This window comes from Cervus elaphus, chromosome 18, assembly GCF_910594005.1.
Source record: "Cervus elaphus chromosome 18, mCerEla1.1, whole genome shotgun sequence".
In the NCBI taxonomy this organism is placed as follows: domain Eukaryota; kingdom Metazoa; phylum Chordata; class Mammalia; order Artiodactyla; family Cervidae; genus Cervus; species Cervus elaphus.
This window is the reverse complement of record NC_057832.1, coordinates 100,654,118-100,679,866: the sequence shown is the minus strand read 5'-3', so window position 1 is coordinate 100,679,866 and position 25,749 is coordinate 100,654,118. Positions and strand designations below refer to the sequence as shown.

Genomic DNA, 25,749 nt, shown 5'->3' with positions numbered 1-25,749 from the left:
CTCAGTAATGGTAGGGTAGCTTGGTTATATTAGCCCTCCTGCAAATAATGATTATATCATTAGGTGGCTTAATGGTAAAGAACCTGCACGCCAAGCAGGAGATGCAGGTTTGATCCCTGGATCGGGAAGATCCCATGGAGAAGGAAATGGCAACCCACTCCAGTATTCTGCCTGGGAAAACCTTTGGATAGAGGAGCCTGGTGGCTGTAGCTAAAGAGACGAACTCAACCTAGTGACTAAACAGCAGCAGCAGCATGCTTCCCTGAAACAAAAAACCCCACACTATTTGAAAGTACTGGTGAGTGGTGAAAAACAGGCAAAAACTGGAGGGAAGTGGATGTCTGAAAGACAGAAACTATACTGGGTAAAATTTGCATATATCTGGCTGGTCTCTGAGGGCATGCCACAACTTTTGTGTGTGGGAACCCCAAAAGCCATAGTATTTACTAAGTAGACAGTGGGGTCAGAACAGTTTGAAATTAGAAGAATGATGGAAATTTAGGGTGGAAATCCTGGGAAAAAGGGGGCCATAGATACAGTGAGTCTCAAAATAAATTTTCAACTCTGCACAAAAATCATTGTGTACAGGAGAAATACAGAACTATGTACAGTTCCTCTAATTATGCATGTACAGGAGAATACTGGTAAACCTGGCATAAAGCAGTAGCTGTCAGCCGAAAGAACTAAATGGAGAATTCAGTTGCAACACTGCATGGAGAAGATGATGTTTAGAGTTTTCTTCCAGCTAAGTTAACTGCCTGCTCCAGAAACACCTTAGATTCTAAAGTCTTTGCATTTTATCATACACAGTTGTCTGTATATAGTAATAAATTTGAAAGTAATTAAAAAATAAAATTGCTAGAAGTTCAAGGATTTTGGAAAATGTGAGTAGCTGAGAAAAAGCAATCAATAGAAATTGGGCCTGATGTGGCCCAGATATTGCAATTGGCAGATAAAAAATTAAAGCATCTATTGTAAATTTGTTATTAAAGACTTTAATGCAAAATAGTTACAGTGAATGAATAGAGGACATGGAAACTAAAAAAGTTAAAAAAATTTTTTTAAGAACTTAAAAGTGCTATATCAGAGTTCAACCAGAGCAGCAGAACCAATAGGAGTTAAAAATATGAAGAGGTTTCTGGTTTGTTTTTTAAATACATTTTTTTTAAAACATGGAATAAACAGCATAAACAGTTTTGGACCTTGCTAAGCAAGTCCAAAAATCAGTAGGATAGACTGTAGAAAAGGAAGTCCGTAGGCAGTCTACAGGTCATGGGTATAGGTCAAGGCTGCTGTTGACTGGTTAAATTGGTCATCTCACATTTTACTGTAAGCAGCAAGAGGAAACCAGGTCATACCTTCACCAGTTTCCTTGGAAATTTCCTCAAGTCAGTATCCAAGTTTGTTTATAAATTCCGCTTTCCACGTAACCTGCAGGACACAGTTTCACTAGACTCTCTATCAGTACATAACAAGGGTCCATCTTACTCCAGTTTATAATAACAAGTTTCTTCTGATGCTCTGGGACCAGCTTTCTACAAGCAGTTTATGAACCTTCACTGGCTCTTCCTTCAAGACCACATTTCTATTAATAGTTTGTTCAGGCGTTTTAGATTTTCTTCATTATGTTCACTAAAATTCTTGTAGCCTCTACCCATTATCTGGTTCCAAAAACAGTTCCACAATTTTAGGTATTTGTTGTTGTAGCACCTTCACTTTCAGATACCAAAATCTGTATTAGTGTTTTATTGCTGCCATAACAGATTACCACAGGTGTAATCACAACATCCATGATTTCACAGTTCTGTAGGTTAGACATCAGTCTCATAGGTTAAAGTTAAAATGTTGGCAGGGTGCTGTTGCTTACTGAAGAATCCACTTTCAATCTCATTAAGGTTGTTGGCCAGATTCATTTCTTTGTGGTCATAGATTGTAGGTCTCTTTCCTTGCTGGCTGGCAGCCAGGGGTTGGTCTGTGTTGTATAAGGTAATGTATTCACAGGTTCTGTGGGAGAAAGCATGGACATCTTTGGGAAACCAGTCTGCCTGCTACAAGTACAGTAACTGAAAGGGACAATTTGCGGGGTGTCCTAACGTGAAGCTAGAGATCACTGAGAAGAGTGAAAGTGTTAGAGTTAGTGAATTGGAAGATATTGCTATAAAAGTAACTAATTTGGAGACTAGAAAGAAAACAGATTAAAGAAAAATAAACAGAGCTTCAGAGAACAATAGAATAGTATCAAGTGGCCTACCACTTGATACATAATTGGAATTCTAGAGGGAGATGTGAGAGAATGGAGCAAAACTTGAAGAAATAATGAACAAGTATTTCCCAGTATGCATTTCTTCTGGAACTGCAAGATTGATCTAACAATCAACAATTGTCATTATATTCCTCATTTAAAGAATAAAGGGTAAAAATCTTAATATCTTAATAGATGCTAAAAAAGCAATTGATAAAATTCAATGGCAATTTGTAAATTATATCTCTCTTTTCAAGAATTCCCTGACAGTTCCATGGTTAGGACTTGGCACTTTCACTGCTGAGGCATGGGTTCAATACCTGATCAGGGAACTGAGATCCTGCAGAGGAACTGAGATCTGAGGGCTTCCCTGGTGGCTCAGACTGTAAAGAATCCATAGAAAGGAATGTTATTATTATGATAAGTCTACCCCCAATAAATCTCCAATACACTAATATTTATTGGTGAAATATGAAAGACATTCCCCTTAAGATCATGAATGAGACAAGGATGCCTGCTAATCCTGCTTTTTAGGTAACATTTTACTGCAAAGTCCTACGTGGTACAATAAGTTAAGGAAAATATATAAAGATTTGAAACGGGACGTGAAACTATCTTTGTATACAACATTATTTTGTATATAGAAAATGCAAAATAATCTATATATTATCTATTAAAATTGATATGAGTTTACCAGAATTACTGGATAGGCTAATAACCAAAATCAGTTTTGTTTCTACACACCGACAGCTAGTCAATATGAAACAGTTTTGAAAAGATGGTATCATTTCAGTAAAAATCAGATCCTTAGAAATAAATCTACCAAAAATTTTGTATATTTCTACACAAGATTATAAAATGTTATTTAACAAGTATGACTTGAATAAGTAGAGGGATATATCAAGTTCTTAGAATATTCACTACTGTAAAGATACCACATCTTCTTTGATCCACGGATTCACTGAATCCTTGATCAAAATTTGAATTGACTTCTTTTAAATACCAAGCAGAAATGCATGCATTTGTGTGTCAAAAGACATCCCAAATGTGCTTTTTCATAATAGCCCCCAAATGGAAGCAAGTCAAACATCCATTAATGCTTGAATCAAAAAATAAAATTTGGTATATTTATAAAATCATCCCCAAGTAAAAGAAATGCAAAAAGGCAAATGGTTGTCTGAGAAGTCCTTACAAATAGCTGAGAAAGGAAGAGAAGCAAAAGGCAAAGGAGAAAAGGAAAGCTATACCCAGCTGAATGCAGAGTTTCAGAGAATAGCATGGAGAGATAAGAGAGCCTTCCTAAGAGAACAGTGGAGAGAAATAGAAGAAAACAATAGAACAGGAAAGACTAGAGATCTCTTCAAGAAAATTAGAGGTACCAAGGGAACATTTCATGCAAAGATGGGCACAATAGAGGACAAAAATTATATGAACCTAACAGAAGCAGAAGATATTAAGAAGAGATGACAAGAATACACAAAATAACTATACAAAAAGACCTTTATGACCCAGATAACCATGATGGTGTGATCACTCACCTAGAAACAGACTTCTGGAGTGTGAAATCAAGTGGGCCTTAGGAAGCATCACTACAAACAAAGCTAGTGGAGGTGATGGATTTCCCGTTGAGCTATTTCAAATCCTAAAAGATGATGCTATTAATGTGCTGCTCTCAATATGTCAGCAAATTTGGAAACCTCAGGAGTCACCTGGAAAAGATCGATTTTCATTCCAATCCCAAAGGACTGGAAAAGATCGATTTTCATTCCAATCCCAAAGAAGGGCAATGCCAAAGAATGTTCAAACTGTCATGTGAGTGTTTGCTCCTCGGTTCTTTGTCTCGTCACAACAAAAATTTGGAGTGACGGACATTGAAGCCCCCTTGGTGGGTCTCAGCTCTTGGAGGACAGACCGTGTTATAGCTCTTAAATAAATCAGTGTTACAGCTCAGTGTTACAGCTCTATTTATTTAGATAATAGCAGGAAAATCCATCTTCAAGGCACGAGGGCACATCGATCCAAAGACGCGAAGAGAAGATCGCCCCATTGTGCGGGAGAGAGAGAGGGAGAGGGAGAGAGTGAAGAGGGCTTTGGCTCCTCTTTTTATATGTTTCTCTGTCCCTGGGCCTGTCTTATGTAAATTGGGCTTAGGCAGGAGCATTGTTTGTTTTACCTGAGGTTCTCACTCCGGTCCTCTGACCTCCCTTTGTTCTATTTTCCGCGGGCTTTCCCCTTTCAGGTCTTTTAGCCACCGCCATTTTGGACTCCTTTTCCCTATTCTAACTACCTAACAAAACTACTGTACAATTGCACTCACTTCACATTCTAGCAAGTTCATGCTCAAAATTCTCCAAGCTAGGCTTCAGCAGTACATGAACTGAGAACTTCCAGATGTACAAGCTGGGTTTAGAAAAGGCAGAGGAATCAGAGATCAAGTTGTCAACATTGGTTGGATCATAAAGAGAGAGCTGGGGGAATCTAGAAAACATCCACTTTTGCTTCACTAACTATGTTAAAGTCTTTGATTGTGTGGATCATAACAAAATGTGGAAAATTCTTAAAGAGATGGGAATACCAAACCACCTTACCTGTCTCCTGAGAAACCTGTATGCAGGTCAAGAAGGAACAGTTAGAACTGAACTGGTTCCAAATTGGGAAAGGAGTACATCAAGGCTGTATATTGTCACTCTGCTTATTTAACATACATGCAGAGTACATCATGCAAAATCCTGGGCTGGATGAATTTCAAGCTGAAATCAAGATTGTCATGAAAAATATCAGTAACTTCAGATATGCAGATGACACCACCGTTATGGCAGAAAGCGAAGAGGAACTAAAGAGCCTCTTGATGAAGGAGAAAGAGGAGAGCAAAAAAGCTGGCTTAAAACTCAGCTTTCAGAAAACCTAAGATCATGACATCTGGTTCTATCACTTCATGACAAATAGATTAGGAAACAGTGAAAACAGTGACAGGGCTTTATTTTCTTGGGCTCCAAAATCACTGCAGATGGTAACTGCTGCCATGAAATTAAAAGACACTTGCTCCTTGGAAGAAAAGCTATGACAGACCTAGACAGAATATTAAAAAGCAGAGACATTACTTTGCCAACAAAGGTCTGTCTAGTCAAAGCTATGGTCTTTCCAGTAGTCATGTACAGATGTGAGAGTTGGACTGTAAAGAAGGCTGAGCGTTGAAGAATTGAAGCTTTCGAGCTTTGGTGTTGGAGAAGACTATTGAGAGTCCATTAGATTGCAAGGAGATCAAACCAGTCAATCCTAAAGGAAATCAACCCTGAATATTCATTAGAAGGACTGATGCTAAAGCTCCAGTACTTTGGCCACCTAATGTGAAGAGCTGACTCATTGGGAAAAAAACCCTGATTCTGGGAAAGGTTGAAGGCAGGAGGAGAAGGGGCCTACAGATGAGATGGTTGTATGGCATCACCAACCAGTGGACATGAATTTGAGCAAGCTCCAGGAGATGGCAAAACTCAGGGAAGCCTGGTGTGCTGCAGTCCATGGGGTTGCAAAGAGTTGGACATGACTGAGCGACTGAACAACAACAACATATAGTCAGTAGTATATGTACAATAATAGAGATGAAAAAATTACCATGGTTATTCAATGGACATGAGTTTGAGCAAACTCTGGGAGATAGTGAAGGACAGTGAAGTTCAGCATGCTGCAGTCCATGGGGTTGCAAATAGTTGGACATGACTAAGTGACTGAACAACAGCAATAACCATTGATAAATGTGACCACATGGATAAATCTCAAAGAAGTCGCATACAAACAAATACATTCCTTGGAGTTCTATATAAGTTAATTTCAGATTTAGCTGGCACAACTAATCTATGGTATTACAAGTTAAGATAGTGTTTATCTTTAGGGCATCAGCATAGTACTGCTTGGAAGGTGGCAAATAGGGGGCTTCTGAAGTGTTTTAAATATTGTAACAAATGAATAGATTTGTTATAATTCATTTATGATCTGCAGATAGAGTTTTTTAAATAATTTACCTATGATTTAATTATGTGTCAGGTATAACACATTACTGTAAAACTTAATCAGATGAAAAGGATAATAATTATTTTCCCCACACAGTTGCTGTAGGCCAGGGATTTGGGAGTATTTTAGCTGAGTGGTTTTTGCTTGAGGTCTTTTGTGAAGTTGCACTTAAGATATTGGCCAGAGTTGCAGTCATCTGAAGACTTGACAGAAGCTGGAAAATCTGCTTCCATGTGTCTCACACACATAACTGGTACCTTCAAGCAGACTGTTGGCAGAACACCTCAGTTTCTTATTACGTAGACCTCTCCATATTGCTGCTTGAATGTCCTCATAATATTAAGGATTGCTTCCCTCAGAGCAGGTGATACAGGAGAGTGCAAAGTGGAAGTCACAATCATTTTTACGACTTTGTCTTTGAAAACACATCCCAACATTTCTGCAGCATTTTGTTGGATAAAAAAGGTCAGCTCTATTCAGTGTGAGTGGGGACAACACAAGGGATTGAACCCCAGGAAAACCGTCACTGGGGCATCTTCAGGGTTGGTACTGTGTTCATTTTCTAGGGCTGCCAAACAGAATACCACAGACTAGGAGACTTACACAGCAGAAAGTTATTTTCTCACAGCTCTGGGGGCTAGGAAATCGGAGATCAGAATACCAGTAGAGTTGGTGTCCTGTGGGAGCTTCACTTGCATTGTAGCTGACTACCTTCTCAATGTGTGCTCACATGATCTTCCTTTGGTGCCTGTGGAGGGAGAGAGCAAGCGAACGAGAGAGCAAGAGTGGGAGCTGAAACGCTCTCTGTTGTCTCTTTAAGGACTTGAAGCCTGCCAGATCAGGACCCCACACTTAGGACCTCATTTAACCTTAATTATTTCTTGGAGGCCCCTTCTCCAGATAGGGTCACACTGTAGGTTAGGGCTTCAATATATGAATTTGGTGGGAGGGATAGGGGAATGCAGGCATTAAGTCCACAATAGTTACTTCATGTATTTTTCTATATTTTTGTTATAATACAAAGTTAACTTTTAAAAATGGCTGATAATTTCTCAGGCCTGTATAAAGAAATAGTCGTTAGAGTTAAAAAACAAAATTAAAAAAAGCACCAAATGCTGGTAGAATGACGGACAAAGATAAACACAGGCAAGTATGTTCTAACAGTGAATTCTTTTAGCATCAAGAATAAATAAAAGGTTCTAAATTTTATGTAAAGATAATTTGACCCATAGTTTTACTTCGGGTTTCTCTCAGCTGCTTTGCATGCAAGGCAGCAGTGGAGCAATGTCTTAAGAGTGCTGTTCATTTTAATTATATTTTATATTTCCTTGATTGAATACTTCCCAATTTATTTATATTCATTCTTCTATTAATGGGCATTTGGATTGTTTTCTGTTTTGAGCACTTAATAATAATGAAATGGCTATAAACAGCATCTCTGTACCTAATACCACACTGTTTCATTACCATAGTTTTACCTCTTTGTATGTAAGTATGCATTTCTATAGGGTATATATCTAGGAATAGAATTGCTAGATCATTGGGTATACATCTCTTTACTAGGTAAGTTGAGCTTTTTTCAAAGTGATTGTACCAATTTACATTCTAGCCAGCAGTGTGAGATTTCTTGAGGCTTGATACTGTCAAAATTTTAAAATTTTACTAATATAATTTTACTAATCTATATTTTTTTATTGACATATAACTCACATGTCATAAAATTCACCTTTTTAAAGTGTGTAATTCAGTGGCCTTTATAGTATGTTCACAAAGTTGTATAACCACTACCACTAACTCCAAAACATTTTTACCACCCTAAAAAGAAACCGACAACCCATTAACAGTCCCATTGCCTATACTACCCTCCCCTCAAGCCCTGAAAAACATTAATCTGCTTCCCATCTCTATGGATATGCCTGTTCTGGACATTTCATATAAATGGAATCAAACAGTATGTGGTCTTTAGTTTTTGGTTTCTTTGGCTCAGCAGTAAAGAATATGCTTGCAATTCAGGTGATGTGGTAGATGCGGGTTCAATCCCTGGGCCTGGAAGATCCCTGGAGGAAATGGCAGCCCACTCCAGTATTCTTTCTTGCCTGGAAAATCCCATGGACAGAGGAGCCTGGCAGGCTGTACAGTCCATGGGGTTGTAAAGAGTTGGAAACGACTGAGTGACTGAACACACAATAATGTTTTCAGAGTTCATCTATGTTATAGAGGTATCAGTACTTCATTCTTTTTATGGCTGAATAGTATTCCACTGGGCAGCTCTACCATATTTGTTTTCATTCATCTGTTGATGGACATTTGGGTTGTTTCCACTCTGACTTTTATGAATAATACCACTATTGGCAGTTATGCATAGTTTTTTTATGTGAACATGCTTTCGGTTCTTTTGGACATTTACCTGTGAGTAGAATCCCCAGATCATAATGGAACTATGTTTAACATTTTGAGGAATGCCAGACTGTTTTACAAAGTAGTTGCACCATTTTGCATTCTTGACAGCAATGTGTGAAGACTCTTGACTTCTCCACATTCTAACCAACACTTACTATTATCTGTCTTTTGAAATTATACATGCCATAGGAAGTATGAAGAGGTATATCAATGTGGGATTTCTTTTTCCATTGGAAAAGTTTTATTGAAAAAAACTATATGAAGAAGTTCTTGGTTTGATAGCAAGAAAGGCTTTATTTCCCTAACAAGTTTGAGCATCTTTTCATGTGCTTGTTGGGCATTTCTGTATCTTTTCTGGAGAAAGGTTTTTTCAAATCCTTTTCTTATTATAAAAATGGGGTCATTTATCTTTTATTTGCAGTAGTTGTTAAATATATTTTGGATGCTAGAACTTTATTACACATATAAGTTGCAAGTGTTTCCTTCCATTCTGTGGTCTTTCTTTTCAATTTCTTGATAGTGTCCTTTGATCAAGCCTAATATGTGTGGTGTTTTATTTTGGTTGCTTGTGCTTTTGTTATTTTACCTAAGAAGCCATTGTCTAATCCAAGGTCACAAAGACTTAAACTTTTGCTTCTTTCTTCTGAGAGTTTTATTTTTTACAGATTTTGATCTTTGATCCATTTTGAGATATTTTTTGTATGATTTGAAGTAGGGGCTCAGTTTCATCTTTTTCATGCGGATATCCAATTGCAATATGAGTTTGCAGTTGTCTCAGCACCATTTTGGAGAAGGAAGTGGCAGTCCACGCCAGTGTTCTTGCCTTGGAGATCCCATGGACAGAGGAGCCTGGCAGGCTGCTGTCCGTGGGGTTGCAAACAGTTAGACACCACTGAGCGTGAGCACGCAGCACCATTTGATGAAAGACTGTTCCTTTTCCATTAAATTGTCTTGGCATCCTTGACAAGTCATTGTGGTTTTAAGTTGTAATTTCCTAATTACTAATGAGTTTGAAAACCTTTTTCTGTATTAATTAACCATTTGATATTCTATTTAAATACCTTTTGGTATTTTGCTGCAATTTTGGGGGAAGGAGTTTGGGTTATCCACTTTATCCTTATTGATTTCTAGTTCTTCTGCATTCTAGATGTGAGTCCTTTGTTGGTTTTATGTGTTGCAAATAGTTTTTTGCACTCGAGTTTGTCTGTTCCTTTTTTGATATCTTAATGAACAGAATGTTCTTAAATATAATGTCACTCTTTTACGTTTGGAGTGATATTTTGGGTGTCTTAATCGAGAAATATTTTCTACCCCAAGTTCTGAACTGTATCATCTGTACTGTTTTCTATAAGCAGTATAGTTTTAACTTTCATGTTTTAGGTCTGTAATCTACCTGGAATTGTTTTTTGGATATGGTGTGAGATTGTTGTTGTTTAGTAGCTCATGGACTGCAGCACGCCAGGCTTCCCTGTCCTTCGCCACCTCCCAGAGTTTGCTCAAACTTATGTCCATTGAATCGGTGATGCCATCCAGCCATCTTGTCGTCTGTCATCCCCTTCTCCTCCTGCCTTCAATCTTTCCCAGCATCAAGGTCTTTTCTAATGAGTTTCAGCTCTTTGCATCAGATAGCCAAAGTATTGGAGCTTCAGCATCAGACCTTCCAATGAATATTCAGGATTGATTTCCTTTAGGATTGACTCGTATAAGATAGCAGTCTTTTTTCCCCATATAGATACCCAGTAGTTCCAGCACCGTTTGTTGAAATACCTGTCTATACTCATTGCTATGCAGTATCAGCTTTGCCATGAAATAGGCATCCTTGTATGCATTGGTCTGTTTCTGGGCTCCTGTTCTCCACTGCTCTATATTTCTGTCCCTGTACCAGCAGAACATGCCTTATCATCACAGATTTCTAATAGTGTAGGTATATGGTAGAAGAAATCTTCTTTTCCTATTCATTTGCAGCAGTGTTTCCAGTTCTAGTTTTGTATCCTTATTTGTATTTTATGTGTGTGTGTGTGTTTAATTTGTTATCAGGGATTGTTTAGCTTTCCCCTCAGTTGAGTTTTCCTCTTCCTGGAACACTCCTTCCAAGACCATTAATAACAATCAAGTTCTAACCTGGGCAATCTTATTCCCCAGATTTTCATTCATTGGGACTTTTCTCTAAGGAGACCAGCCATCCCAATGACTGGTCATGCTGCCAAAATGAGTCTTTGACCTCTCATCCTTTGATCCACTTCCAGAAAGCCACAGTAGAAATCTGACTTGATGCCCACCTTCCTATAATAATTTTTATGCAGGTGAGTACAGATTTCCAAGCAAAATTCATACCTGACCTACTGGAGTAAAATTTATTGGGCAAAACTCATGCACTGGAGCAGTACTAGTTGCACTGAGCTCCACGTTGCCCTTTTATTCTAGAACGGTGTACAGACATCTATCAGGACCATTTTTCTCATCCCAAGAGAAGGATTATGACCCTTGAGATTTGAGATTTTTAAACTACATTAGGTAGTGAAGCACCTACCACTCACTGTTGTGATCAGGGGTGGAATGCAGAAAAAATAAGTGGCAGACATTATATCTCATGCCACAGAAATAAAAAAAGGTCAAAACAAACTACTGTTAACAATTATATGTGAACAAATTGGATAGCCTAGACCTTATTTTGATGACTTAGCATAAGTTTTGAGGGGAGCAGTCCTTCTCTGGCATAATCGAAGACTGGGATCCAAACCTTTTCAGATGTATGACATGGCATACTAGTGGCCATGGGCTACTCCATGTCCACCTTTTGCTGTTGGGGAAGTATCATCCACTCCTTTGGCATGTTGGGAAGGAGCTTCAGTCCAGGCTTTCTGATTGACCAGAATTGATTACACATTCAGCTGAGTCCAGTTGTTATGGAGGTTAATAGGAATTTGGCTTCTTTTCTGAGTGGCCAGAAGATCAGTTTTGGACAAAATGACCCATATTCTGTTAAACTCACTTGTTAATTTCAGCATTTCTCTGGCAATTATTTTTAATTTTGTATCTATATTATCATAGATGGTGTTTCAAAATTTTCAGTTTTTGCTATAAACTTCCCTTTTTTTTTTTTTTTAACTGCATCCCATAGATTTTGGAGTGCTGTGTTTTTGTTTATCTGAGGGTATTTTCTAATTTCTCTACTGATTACTTCTTTGACCCATTGTTTGTTCAGGAGTGTGTTTTTATTTTTCTTATATTTGTGAATTTTCCAGTTTTTCTTTTGTTATTTTTAGTTTCATCACATTATGGTTGAAGAAGATGCTTGGTATGATTTTAACCTTCTTAAATTTTTAAAGACTTGTGACCTAACATGCGATCTGTTCTGGAAAATGTTCCCTGTGCACTTGATAAGAATGTATATTCTGCTGCTGTTGAGTGAAAGTTTCTATATATATGTTAGGTCAGTGTTGTTTCGATCCATTGCTTCCTTATTGATTTTCTATTTGGATGTTCTATCCACTATTGAAAGTGGGGTATTGAAGTCCTCTCCTATCAATATTATTGAATTGCTCTCTGTTTTTCCATTCAGATCTGTCTATGTTTGCTGTATTTAGCTTTTTGAAAGTTGTTTTGACTCTTCTGGGCCCTTTATTGTTGTTCAGTTGCTAAGTCGTATCTGACTCCTTGCAACCCCATGAACTGCAGCATGCCAGGCTTCTCTGTCCTTCACCATCTCCCAGAGTTTGCTCAAACTCATGTCCATTGAGTTGATGATGTCATCCAGCCATTTCATCCTCAGTTGCCCCCTTCTCTTCCTGCCCTCAATCTTTCCCAGCATCAGGGTCTTTCCCAGTGAATCGGCTCTTCGCATCAGGTGGCCAAAGTATTGGAGTTTCAGCTTCAGCATCAGTCCTTCCAATGAACACCCAGGATTGATCTCCTTTAGGATGGACTGGTTGGATCTTCTTGCAGTCCAGGGGACTCTCGAGTCTTCTCCAGCACCACAATTTGAAAGCATCAGTTTTTTAGCATTCAACCTTCTTTATAGTCCAACTCTCACATCCATACATAACTACTGGAAAATCATAGCTTTGACTAGACGAACCTTTGTTGGCAAAGTGATGTCTCTGCTTTTTAATAAACTGTCTTGGTTTGTCATAACTTTTCTTCCAAGGAGCACGCATCTTTTCATTTTGTGGCTGCAGTCACCATCTGCAGTGATTTTGGAGCCCAAGAAAATAAAATCTGTGACTGTTTCCACTTTTTCCACATCTTTTGCTGTGAATTGATGGGACTGCATGCCCTCATCTTAGTTTTTTTGAATGTTGAGTTTCAAGCCAGCTTTTTTACTCTCCTCTTAGACTTTCATCAAGAGGCTCTTTAGTTTCTCTTCACTTTTTGCCATAAAGGTGGTATCATTATGCATATCTGAGGTTATTGATATTTCTCCCTGAAGTCTTGATTCCAGCTTGTGCATCACCTAGCCCAGCATTTCACATGATGTACTCTGCATGTAAGTTAAACGATCAGGGTGACAATATACAGCCTCAATGTACTCCCTTCCTAATTTTGAACCAGTCCGTTGTTCTATGTCTGGTTCTAATTGTTGCTTCTTGATCTGCAAGCAGGCTACTCAGGAGACAGGTAAGGTGTTGATGGTTTAAGTTGCCAAGTTGTGACCAGCTCTTGTGATCCCATGGACTATAACCCACCAGGCTCCTCTGTCCATGGGGTTTTCCAGGCAGGAATACTGGAGTAGTTTGCCATTTCCTTCTCCAGGGGATCTTTTTGACCCAGGGATCAAACCCGGGTCCCCTGCACTGCAGGAAGATTCTTTACTGGCTGAGCCACCAGGGAAGCCCTACAGATAAGGTCCTTTATATTTCCATGTAAATTTGGGGATCAGCTTTGAATTTCTACAACAAAAAGCCTGCTGGTATTTTTATTGGGATTACGTTGAATAGAATAGATCTATTTTGGATAAACCAATTTGGGAGAATTGCCATCTTGATAGTGAGTCTTCTAGTCCATGAACAGAATTTTTCTCCATTTATTTAGATTTCTCAGCAGGATTTTATAGTTTTCAGTGTAAAAGTCTTGCATTGCTTTTATTAAATTTATTTCTATGTATTTTATTCTCTCTGATGTTTTGAATAGTATTGTTAATTTTGTTTTGGATTAATTTTTGCCAATATATAGAAATACAGTTTATTTTTAATTTTTTCATGTTGATCTTGCATCCTGTAACCTTGCTGTGGTTAATTAATTCCACTTGTGTATTTGTGTGTGTGTGTGTGTGTGTGTGATATTCCTTCGGATTTTCACGTACAGGATCATGTCATCTGAGAACAAAGACAATTTTCTTTCTTTCCAAACTAGATGTTTTTAATTTTTTCCTAATTATATCATCTTGAACCTTCATAACAATGTTGAGTAGAAGTGGTGAAAGCAGGTATACTTGCCTTGTCCCTAATCTTAAGGAGAAAGCATTAAGCATGATGTTAACCATAACTTTTTTGAAGATGCCTTTTATCAGGTTTTGGGCATTCTCTTCAATCTTTAGTCTTTTTCAGAGTATTTATCATGAATGGATATTAGATTTTGTTGATTTTTTTTTAATCTATTAAGATGATCAGTGGTTTCTGTCCCTTTCATTATTAATTTGGTATGTAACATAAATTAGATTTTCTGATGTTAAATCAATTTTTGTTCTTGATTATGGTTTATAATTCTTTTTTAAATATTGGTGAATTCAGTTAGCTGATATTTTATTAAAGAGCTATATGACTGTGTCAGGAGGGATATTAATCTATTGTTTTCTTGTGAGAACTTGTCAGGCTTTGTTAATCGAGTAATACTGGCATCACATCATATGTTGGGAAGTATTTTACCCTCAGTTATGTTCTAAAAGAGTTTGTGAAAGATTGATATTATTTCCTTAAATACTTGATAGATTTAGCTGGTGAAGCTGTTGTGACCCCTGCTTTTTTTGAGGTAAGATTTTAAATAACTAACTCATAGTTCTGTTTAGATTCTATATTTTCTTTGTAAGTCAGGTTTTGTAGTTTGGTATTTTGGCATTTCATCTAAGTTTGTTGGCATATAGTTGTTTATAATATTCTCTTAGAATCATTTAAATTTCTTTAGTGTCAGTAGTAGTGTCCTCTACTTCATTCCTGATTTTGGTAATTTGTATTCCTTCTCTTTTATTTTCTTCTTTAGTCTAGCTAAAAGTTTGTCAATTTTGTTGAATTTTTACAAAGAACTAACTTTGTGTTTCATTGATTTTTTTTTTTAATTACTATATTTTTGCATTCTTGTCCACTGATCTCTGCTCTGATCTTTATTATTTACTTTCTTTCTCCTTACTCTGTGCTTGGTTTACTCTTCTTTTTCTGATTTCTTTATTGTAGATACTTAGGTTATTGATTTGAGAGCTTTCTTCTTTTCTGGTATAGATGTTTGCAGCTGTAAATTTCCCTTGAAGCATTGTTTTAGCTATATCTTATAAATTTTGATTTGTTATGTTTTTGTTGTCATTCTGTTTCAGATGTTTTCTTGTTTTTCATTTGATTTATTCTTGACCCATGGGTTACTTAGAAATAGGTTTTTAAATTCTAAATATTGAGGATTTCCTTGATTGATTTTCTGATCATGTATTTAATTCAGTTGTTTTGGGGGAATATATTTTGATGATTTCTGTCCTTTTAAATGTATTCAGACTTGTTTTATGAGTGACGTTTAATATCTTTGAGAACTGTGTATGTGCACTTGAAAAGAATGTATATATTACAGTCACTGGGTTGAATGTTGTAGGTTGAGTTGAGTGATTAAATTGTTCAAGTCTTTTACATTCTTAATGATTTTATCTAGGTGTTCTATCAACTATCAAGTAGGTTTAGACGTCTCTAGCTATTATTGTTAAATGATATATTTCTCCTTTTGTGTTAAGTTTTGCTTTATGTATTTTGAGGTTCTGTTGTTTGTATATGTTTATCATTGTTTTATCAATCTACTGTAATGACCAGTTTCTCATTATGAAATACCTCTTTTTATCTCTTGTAATATTTTTTTCTTAAATTCTGTTTGTCTGATTTTAATATAGCCACCCTTGATCTTTTATGAGTAGTTTGCAGAGCATATCATTTCCCATCATTTTACTTTCATCTCATTTGTATCTTTGAACCTGATGCATGTCTTTTGTAAACAACACATAGTTTGAGTCTGCTTTTTTTCATCATATCTGGCAATCTTTGTCTTTTTGTTGGAATGTTTAGACCATTCACATTTAATATAATTATTGATATGCTTGTATTTAACCTTTGCTATTTTTCTGTTTGTTCTATAGAAGTCTCCTTTTTTGTTCTTCTCTCCTTCTTTTCCTTATTTTGTGTTAACATTTTCAGTATATTTTAATTCCTCTGTCAGTATTTTTACTTTTTTAAAAGTTGTTTCTCTGGGAATTAGAATATGCATTTTAATTTTCCACAATCTACTTCAGATTAGGACTAATTTAATTTTAGTAAGATATAGAATCTTTGCTCCAGTGTAGTTCTGTTCTCTCCTTGCTCCTATTTGCTATTATTGTCATGTATATTACTTGTATGTGCATTATAAATCCAACATACACTGTTATAGTTGTTTTATACAATTTTATGTCCTTTAGTTAAGAAAAATAAAAACAATATTTACAGAATCATTTATATTAACTCACATATTTATCATTTCTAGTGCTCTTTGTATCTCCTTGATTATTCATGTCATTGTTTGGAGTCAGTCTTTCAGTTTAACAGACTTTGTTTAGTATTTTTTATAACATAAGGTATGTTAGCAATGCATTGTCTTAGGCATGGTTTATCTGAGAATGTCCTTTTTTAACCTTCATTTTTAGATCTTAGTTGTGCTAGATAGAGAATTTTTATTTTTTTATTTCAGCACTTTGAATATGGATATTTTATTCCATTGTTTAAGGTGAAAAGGCAATAATTATATTGTAGCTCTTCTCTACAGTGTGATGAGTAGCTTTCATCTTACTGCTGTCCTTATTTTGTCTTATGTCTTTTGCACTTTGACTGTGGTGTGTCTATGTGTAGATCGTTTTGTATTTTTCCTACTTGGGATTTGTTGAGCTTCTCAAGTGTGTACATTAATATTTTAAACAAATATTGGATGTTTTTGGTCATTATTTCTCAGGATATTCCTTTTGCTCCTTTGTCTCTCCCCTTTCCTTCTGGCATTTCTGTCATGAAAATGTTGATACACATGATCATATTCCACAGGTTTCTAAGGCTGTTTTTTTGTTTGTTTGTTTGTTCTTTGTTCCTTCATTCTTTATTCTCTTTAGCTGGATTATCTCAGTTTAACCTGTCTTCAACTACTGTTGGTACAAATCAGCTGTTGGAGTGCAGGTTTTAATTTTTTAAAAATTGTTTCTGAACTCTTTTTTTTAATTGAAATATTGTTGATTTACAATACTGTGTTAGTTTCAGGTGTATCGCAACATTATTCATTCTTTTTTTATGGCTGAGTTATATAGTTCTTGTGTGTGTGTGTGTGTATGTGTAGGCCATTGTGTGTGTGTATTAATAATATATATGTATGTATATATACACATTCTTTATCCATCACCTGTTGTTGAACATTCAGGTTGCTCCCATGTTTTTTTTGGCTGTTGTATTGTGCTGCTGTGAACACTGGGCTGCATGTGTCTTTTCAGGTTAGAGTTTTTGTCTTTTCTGGTTCTGTGCCCAAAAGTAGGATTACTGAATCAATTGGTAGCTCTATTTTTAGTTCTTAAGGAGCCTCCATACTGTTTTGCCTAGTGATTGCACCAGTTTACATTCTAACAGTGTTAGAGGGTTCCCTTTTCTCCACATCTCTCCAGCACTTATTATTTATAGACTTTTTGATGATAGCCATTCTGACTTTTTTTTTATTTCAGCACTTTGAATATGGATTCTCTATTCCATTGTTTAAGATGAAAAGCCAGTAATCGTATTGTACCTCAACTCTGCAAGGTGTTGAGTAGCTTTTATCCTGCTGCTGTCATTCTTTTGTCTTATGCCTTTCACACTTCAACTGTGGTGTGTCTGTGTGTAGATCTTTGGTGTGAGTCAATACCTCATTGTGTTTTTTTAATAAAAATATTTATTTGGTCACACCCAGTCTTAGTTGCAGCACGTGGGGTCTGTGTTGTGTCACGTGAGATCTTCTGTTGCAGTGCAAGGACTGTCTAGCTGTGGTATACGGGCTGTCCAGTTGGGGCTCCTGGGCTCGGGAGTGCACAGGCTCAGCAGTTGCAGCACACGGGCTCTCTAGCTGGGGCTCCTGGGCTCGGGAGTGCACAGGCTCAGTAGCTGCAGTGCACAAGCTTAGCTGCCCCGAAAGGCATGTGGGGTCTTAGTTCCCTAACCAGGATCAAGCCTGCGTCCTCTGCAATGCAGGGTGGATTCTTATAACACTGGACCACCAGGGAAGTCCCCCTCATTGGGATTTTCATTTGCATATCTCTAATTACTGATGTTGACCATCCTTTCATATGCATGTTGTTCATCTGTATGTTTTCTTTAGAGAAATGTTTATTTAGGTCTTATGTCCAGTTTTAAATTTTTCTATTTTTTTTGATACTGAGTTGTATGAGCTCTTTGTGTGTTTTGGAAATTAACCTATTGTCAGTCACCTTGTTTGCAAATATTTTCTTACATTCTGTAGGTTGTCCTTTTGTTTTAATAGCTTTTTTTTTTTTTTTGACTGTGCTGGGTCTTCATTTCAGTGCATGGGCTCTCTAGTTGTGGTCCGTGGGCTCTCTAGTTGTGGCATTGTAGGCTTAGTTGTCCTGTGGCATGTGGGTTCTTAGTTTCCTGACCAGGGTTTGAACCTGTGTCTCCTGCACTGGAAGGTAGATTCTTAACCACTGGACCGCCAGGGAAGACCCCTATAGGTTGTCTTCATTTTGTGGGCTTCTTTGCTATGCAGAATCTGTTAAGTTTGATTAGGTCCCATTTGTTTGTTTTTGCTTTTATTTCTTTTACCTTGGTAGACAGGTCTAAGAAAAATATTGCTACGCTACATGTCAGAGAATGTTTTCTTATCTTCTGGGAGCTTTATGGTATCATTCTTATGTGTCTTTAAACCATTTTGAGTTTATTTTTGTATGTTGTGTGAAAGAGTGTTCTGATTTCATTGATTTACATGTAGCTGTCCAGCTTTCCCGGCACCACTTGCTGAAGAGACTGTCTTCTCCATTGCATATTCTTGCCTCCTTTGCTGAAGATTAATTGTATGGGTTTATTTCTGTTCTCTCTATTCTGTTCTCTTGATCTGTATGTCTGTTTTTGTGCAGATCCCACACTATTTTGATTACTGTAGCTTTGTAGTATTGTCTGAAGTCTGGGAAGATTATACCTCCAACTTTGTTCTTTTCTCTCAGAATTGCTTTGCCAATTCTGGACCTTTTGTGGTTCCTTACAAATTTTAGGATTGTTGTTCTAGTTCTGTGAAAAATGTCATGGAGAATTTGATAGAGATTGCCTTAAATCTGTAGATTGCTTTGGGTAGTATGGTCACTTTAATAATATTAATTCTTCCAATCCAACAGTATGGAATATCTTTCCAGTTCTGTGAGTCATCTTCAGTTTTATCATTGTTTTAGAGTTATCAGCACATAGTTCTTTTACCTCCTTGGTTAGGTTTATTACCAGGTGTTTCTTTTTTTAATGTGATTTTAAACAGATTTTTTTTTTAACTTTCTGATATTTCATTGTTACTGTAAAGAAATGCAGCAGCTTTCTGTGTATTAATCTTGTACTCTGCTACCTTGATGAATTCATTTATTCTAATGGTTTTTGTGTGGAGTCTTTAGGGTTTTCTATATAGAGTATCATGTCATCTGCATAGAATGACAATTTTATCTTTCAAATTTGGTTACTTTTTCTTTTCTTTTTCTTGTCTGATTGCTGTGGCTAGGATTTCCAATATTATGTTGAATAGCAGTGGGCATCCTTGTCTTGTTTCAGAATTTAGCAGGAAGACTTTCAGCTTTTCACTGTTAAGTATTTATGTTGGCTGTGGGTTTGTCATAAATGATTTTTAGTATGTTGAAATGTATCCCCTTTCTACCCACTTTGGTGAGAGTTTTTATTGTGGATTGATGCTAAATCTTATCAAATGCCTTTTTTACTTCAGTTGAGATGATCATGTGGTTTTTGTCTTTTTCTTTGTTGATGTGGTATATCACATTGATTTGCATGTGTTGAACCATCTTTGTGACTCTGGAATGAATCCAACTTGACTATGGTATATGCTCCTTTATATGTATTATTGGGTTGCTTAAATTTTATTGAGGATTTTTGCATCTTTATTTGTCAAAGATATTGGCTTGTAATTTTCTTTTTTGTAGTGTCTTTGGTTTTGGTATCAGGGTGAATCATCATAGAATGACTTTGGGAATGTTCCCTCCTCTTAAATCTTTTGGAATAATTTGAGGATAGGATTAAGTTCCTCTTTGTATGTTTGGTAGAATTCCCCAGTGAAGCCATCCAGTTCTGGACTTTTTTTTGCAGGGAGTTTTTTGGTTTGTTTTTTATTACAGATTTGACTTCACTTCTTTTTTTTTTTTCCTTTTTTTTTTTTTTAATTAATTAATTTATTTTTTCAGTGGGTTTTGTCATACATTGACATGAATCAGCAATTGACTTCACTTCTAATGATTGGTCTGTTCAAATTATGTTTCTTCTTGATTCAGTTTTGGCTGACTATGTTTCCAAAACCTTTTCTATTTCATCTTGATTGTTCATAGTATTTTCTTATGTTTTTTTGCATATCTGTGACATTGGTTGTTATTGCTCATTTCTTGTTTATTTGGGTCCTCTCTTTTTCTTGGTTATCTTGGCTAGAGGCTTGTTTATTTTGTTTGTCCTTTCAAAAAAACCAGCTCTTGGTTTCATCGATATTTTCTATTATTATTTGATCTCTGTTTTATTTATTTCCTCTCTAATCTTTATTATTTCCTTCCTTCTGATGACTTTGGTTTCTGTTTATTCTTTTTTTCCCCAAGTTCTTTTAGGTGGTAGGATAGATTAATTGAGATTTTACTTGTTTCTTGAGAAAGGCCTGTATCATTAATTTCCCTCTTTGAACTACTTTTGCTGCATCCTGTAGATTTTTGTAAGGTTGTGTTTTTCATTGTCATTTGTCTTGAAATATTTTCTGATTTCCTCATTGACTTATTGGTTTTTTCTAGTAGGATGCTGTTTAGTCTTCATGTAATTGTTTTTTTCCCCGTCTTTCTTTCTGTGGTTGATTTCTAGTTTCATCCTGTTGTGGGCAGAAAAGATGCTTGAAATAATTTCTGTTGTCTTGAATAATTTCTGTTGTCTTTGTGTTCTAGTATATAGTCTATCCTAGAGAATGTTCCATGAGCACTTGAAAAGAGTGTGTATTTCTTTTGTTTTTTTTTGGAAGGGGGATGAAATATCCTGTAGATATCAATTAAGTACATCCATTCTTTTGTGCCATTTAGGATCTCTCTTGCCTTATTAATTTTCTGTCTTGAAAGATCTGTTAATTGATGTCAGTGGGATGGTAAAGTCTCCTACTGTTACTGTATTCCTGTTAATTTCTCCGTTTATGTCTGTTAGTATTTATTTTATATATTTAGGTGCTCCTACATTGGGTGCACACATATTAACAAGTTTAATGTCTGCTTTTTGTATTAATCCCTTTATCATTTTATGGTATCCTCCTTTGTCTTCCTTTATAGAGTTTGTATTAAAGTCCATTTTGTCTGATATGAATATCACTACCCCTACTTTCCTGTTGTTTCCTTTTGCATGAAATCTTATTCCATCCCCTCATTTTCAGTCTGTTTGTGTCTTTCATTCTAAAGTGAGTGTCTTGTAGGCAGTATGTTGTAGGTTCTTATTTTTTTATCCAAGCAGATTTGAATTTTTTATTCTAGTTATACACTTTTCTAAATCCAGAGTTTCTATTTGGCTTTTTTTTTTCTTTTTTGATAATCTCCTTTGGGTGAAGCATGACTGTCATGCCTGTAATTGTTAAATTCCTTTTAATTCTTTAGATATGGTTTCCTTTGCTTCTTTGAACATATTTATATTAGTTGACTTAAAGTTTTTGCCTAGTAAATCCAACATCTGGGCTCCCTTGAGTAATTTCTACTGCTTTTTTCCTGTATATATGGGCCATATCTCACTATTTCTTTGTGTGTGTCATAACTTTTTTGTCAAAAACTGGATATTTAATATACTGTGCTAACTCTGGCACTCTTACTTCCCCCTTCTCCATCCTTGGAGTTTGTTTTTGTTGCTGCTTGTTGTTGTTGTTTGTGTAGTGACTTTCCAGAAGTAATTTTGTGGTCCTTACTCTTTGTCATTCTTTATCCCTACTGAAGTCTCTGCTTGGTTAGCTGAGTGTTTGGATAATAATTTCACAGATTTTCTGAAATGCTTTTGACCAACATATCTCCCATCTTTTTATCAGTGGGCACTTTGTGTGTTGGAGCATGCCTCCCATGATCTGGCAATTCATAGCTCTGTCTTAGCCTTCCCTTCCTAATTGTGCAGAAACTCAAAGTCAAGCATGAGTGAGAGGCTCAAGCTCTGTCAGAAATTTCCTGGGTATTTGCACAGCCTTCTAGATCCTAGGAGTATGTCAGAAGCGGGCATCTCATTTCTTATATTTTCTCTTTATGTTTTTTGGGCCAGTTTCTTGTTTGCCCCAGCTAGAATCACTGCCTATGGCACTGCAGTGTTCAGCAATTGCTGCTGGTTTTGGGGAGACGGATCTCCTGGGGATAGGACTTCCCTCACTGAATGACATCTGAGTGAGATGAGATAAAAATTAGCTTTGGGGAATTCCTTGGCGGTCCAGTGGTTAGGGCTCCATGCTGCTTCTGCAGGTGACATGGGTTCAGTCCCCGTTCGGTGAACTGAGGTCCCAGTGTTGTGTGGCATGTTCCCCCATTAGAAAAAAAAAGAGATCAGCTTCATGAATGGGGCATTTTTAGGGAGCATCACTCAGGTCAAGCTGTGACAGTGGTCTAGGGACAGGGCTTTTGATGATGCTCCAAATTCATCTGCCCCATTCAGTGGCTCCAAGGCTGCTGGCTTTCAGAGCTAGTATGGTTCTGAGGCCCTGCTTTTCAAGGCTCCCATGAAGCTGGGAAGATGGCATGAAGTAGAGCAAGTTAAAATACCAGAATACAGGGGCCTCCCAGGTGGCGCTAGTGGTAAAGAACCCGCCTGCCAGTGCTAGGAGGCATAAGAGATGCAGGTTCAATCCCTGGTTTGGGAAGATCCCCTGAAGGAGGACATGACAATCCACTCCAGTATTCTTGCACAGAGAATTGCGTGGACAGAGGAGCCTGGCAGGCTACGGTCCATAGGGTTGCAAAGAGTTGGGCATGACTAAAGTGATTGAGCACACATAGCAAACAAAATATTGGAAAGCTTACTGTTCTTATGAAAATTCAGCAATTCATCTTGAATAAATATTTCTAGGATTGTTGCAAGCCTTTTGCTATTTTCTAAAGTGCTGAAAAAGTTGATTTTTAAATTTACACTGGTATTCTCATTGCTTTTATGGAGGGGTCGATTTTCAGAGGTCCTTCATTCATATTTCCAAAGTGCTTCTCATTCTGTCTGTGCTTTTAACCACTGTGCACATTGCCTCTGTTCTTTATGATGTCTAATTATGGCCCTGTCTATTTATTGTTAGCCATGAAAGTCCAGTCTTTGATTTCATTGAGAGCTGCTTGCGAAATAAACATGAAATGGTTATTTATGAAGCTGCTTCTGCTATCATTCATCTTCCTAACTGTACTGCAAGGGAGTTGGCACCTGCTGTTTCAGGTTAGTTGTATATTTGATAACTGGCTTTGATAAACTATAAACATAAGTTTATAGTCTTATGTTTTTTTAAGTTCCATAGGTCTGCAAACTAGATATTTTCAAACCTTAGCTCTGTATATATAGCCTTTCCATTCTGATAAGTAGATGATTTATTTTGGTACTTTAATGATAGTTGTACTTTTATGTCCTTAGTTCTACATCCTATTGATTCAACTAGATTGATTCATGGTTGATTGAATCCTTAGATGTAGAACCTGCAGATACCAAGGGCTGAATGTACTACACCATTTTCTATAAGGTTCTTTAGCATCCCCAGATTTGGGTATCTGCCAGGGGTCCCAGCAGGTGTGGAAGGGTGACTGTACTCCTCTTTCTGAAGTTATTTCCTCATATTCAGAACATGTAAGTTTTTACTGAGAAAAAAAGTAAAAAACAAGTAAATTAAGTTTTCTTTCATGTTTAAAAAACCCATTTTCTCTTATAACTATAAATATTCCTGTTCTTTAACTTCAGATATTAATGGGTATATTAATTTTTTAGGAAAAAGAATAAACTTTGTTTCCTATATTTAAAGTTTTTATAACTCAACAAAAAGTACTTTTTCTAGTTTTGATGGTATATTTTTATGTGGATTTTTGATGCTATGATCTAATTTCCTTATGTGTATTTTTAATATGATTCTTCATGTGCTATATTTTCAGAAATATGCTAAACGTTGAAATGAGCTATATTAACAGTGACTCTTTTTCTTTCCTAGTTCTTCAGCTTTTCTGTAGTTCTCCTAAGCCAGCTTTGAGATATGCAGCTGTGAGGACCTTGAACAAGGTAGGGGTTCCTTTTCTAACTATTGTTTTGTATCAGTGTTTGATTGAGAAACATTAAATTAAAGCATTTGGCTTTCCATCCAAAGTTAGTAGATATGATTTATGGGCTTCACTTCTGTAGCACCTCACTTGCATTTGTGGCCTTACATATGGCCATAGGTAGTATTATTCAACTAAGGATTATAATTTCTGACTTTAAGCATTTTACATTCAAGAGCCATACCATCCAATATGACAGACATTAGCAATAAGTGGCTGTTTCCATTTAAGTTAATTGTAATTAAGCAAAAATTTAAAAATTCAGTTCCTCAGTCATTGCAGTCACACTTCATGTGCTCAATACCCATGTGTTGTTATTGATTATCACATTAGACACTGCATATATAAAATATTTCCATCACTGCAGAAAGTTCTCTTGGATAAGACTGGTCTGTAGCAACACTATCCAGTAGAAACACTTATATGAGTCACTTGTGTAATTTTACATTTTATTGTAGCCATATTAAATTTTTTAATGATATTGATTTTAATAATACATCTTATTTACCACCATGTTTATAAAATATATCTGATAATTTTATACTGACCGTGTATTGATACATTTTTACCTTCTAGCTTTTCATACTAAGTCTTTGATATCTAGTTTATTTTGTATTTATAGCATACCTCAATTTGGAATAGTCATATTTCAAATGCTTAGTAGTCACATGTAGTTGTTGGCTACCACATTGGACAGCGTAAATCTGGAGGATACAGTGCAAAGCATAGGATGAATTAAATAACATATAAACATTTTAAATGAAAGTTTAACATTATAGAAGCCTGATCTAATGTACTTATATACTACATTAGATTATAAATTAATTGTATGAACAATTGGAGAAGAGAGAAATTTAGAGCAGCCAAGGAAGAAACTTTTATAGAACAATAGGAATTGTATTTTGAAGAGTTGATATAGGTGTACATTTCTTCATCTATGATCTTGCAGCCAAATGTATCTGAGAACTCACCAATTTTTGAATTTTAGAGAGGTAATATCGTGCCATCTCTTAAATTAATACTAATCCCTTTATGCCTGGAGCCATTAGACACAGACACGGTAATATTTCTGCTTTATATATATGGCTATCCTCACTAACTGGAATAAATTAATACTTAGTTTTACATTAGTTTGGGTCATGTTTTGCTGTGAAGTGAATTTTGATGCCAGTACTTTACTGAGTTTTCAAAATTTTAGCATTGTATGGTAAAGGATCCTATACCAGTACTGGGTTAGGCAGAGAAGTGAACATCATCAATAAAAGCAAAGAATCAGGTCAATGACATGTCCATGTCCATTTAGTGACCATGTCCAATCCAATTTGACTGGAGTTTGCTTGCTTAAATACCAGAGGTGTTGTAAGTGATACTAAGTTTAAATATCTTTGAGCAATGT

General features: G+C 36.3%; 1 protein-coding gene across 2 annotated transcripts in view; it reads left to right on the top strand.

Annotated features, from left to right (window-relative positions):
• COPG2 (COPI coat complex subunit gamma 2) overlaps positions 1-25,749 on the top strand; it is a 268,489-nt gene that overhangs the window by 43,806 nt on the left and 198,934 nt on the right. For both annotated transcript variants that reach the window (XM_043872663.1, XM_043872662.1), the window contains exons 10-11: positions 23,357-23,490; positions 24,248-24,315. In XM_043872663.1, the coding sequence (XP_043728598.1) occupies positions 23,357-23,490; positions 24,248-24,315 (202 nt within the window). The remainder of the gene's footprint in view (positions 1-23,356; positions 23,491-24,247; positions 24,316-25,749) is intronic.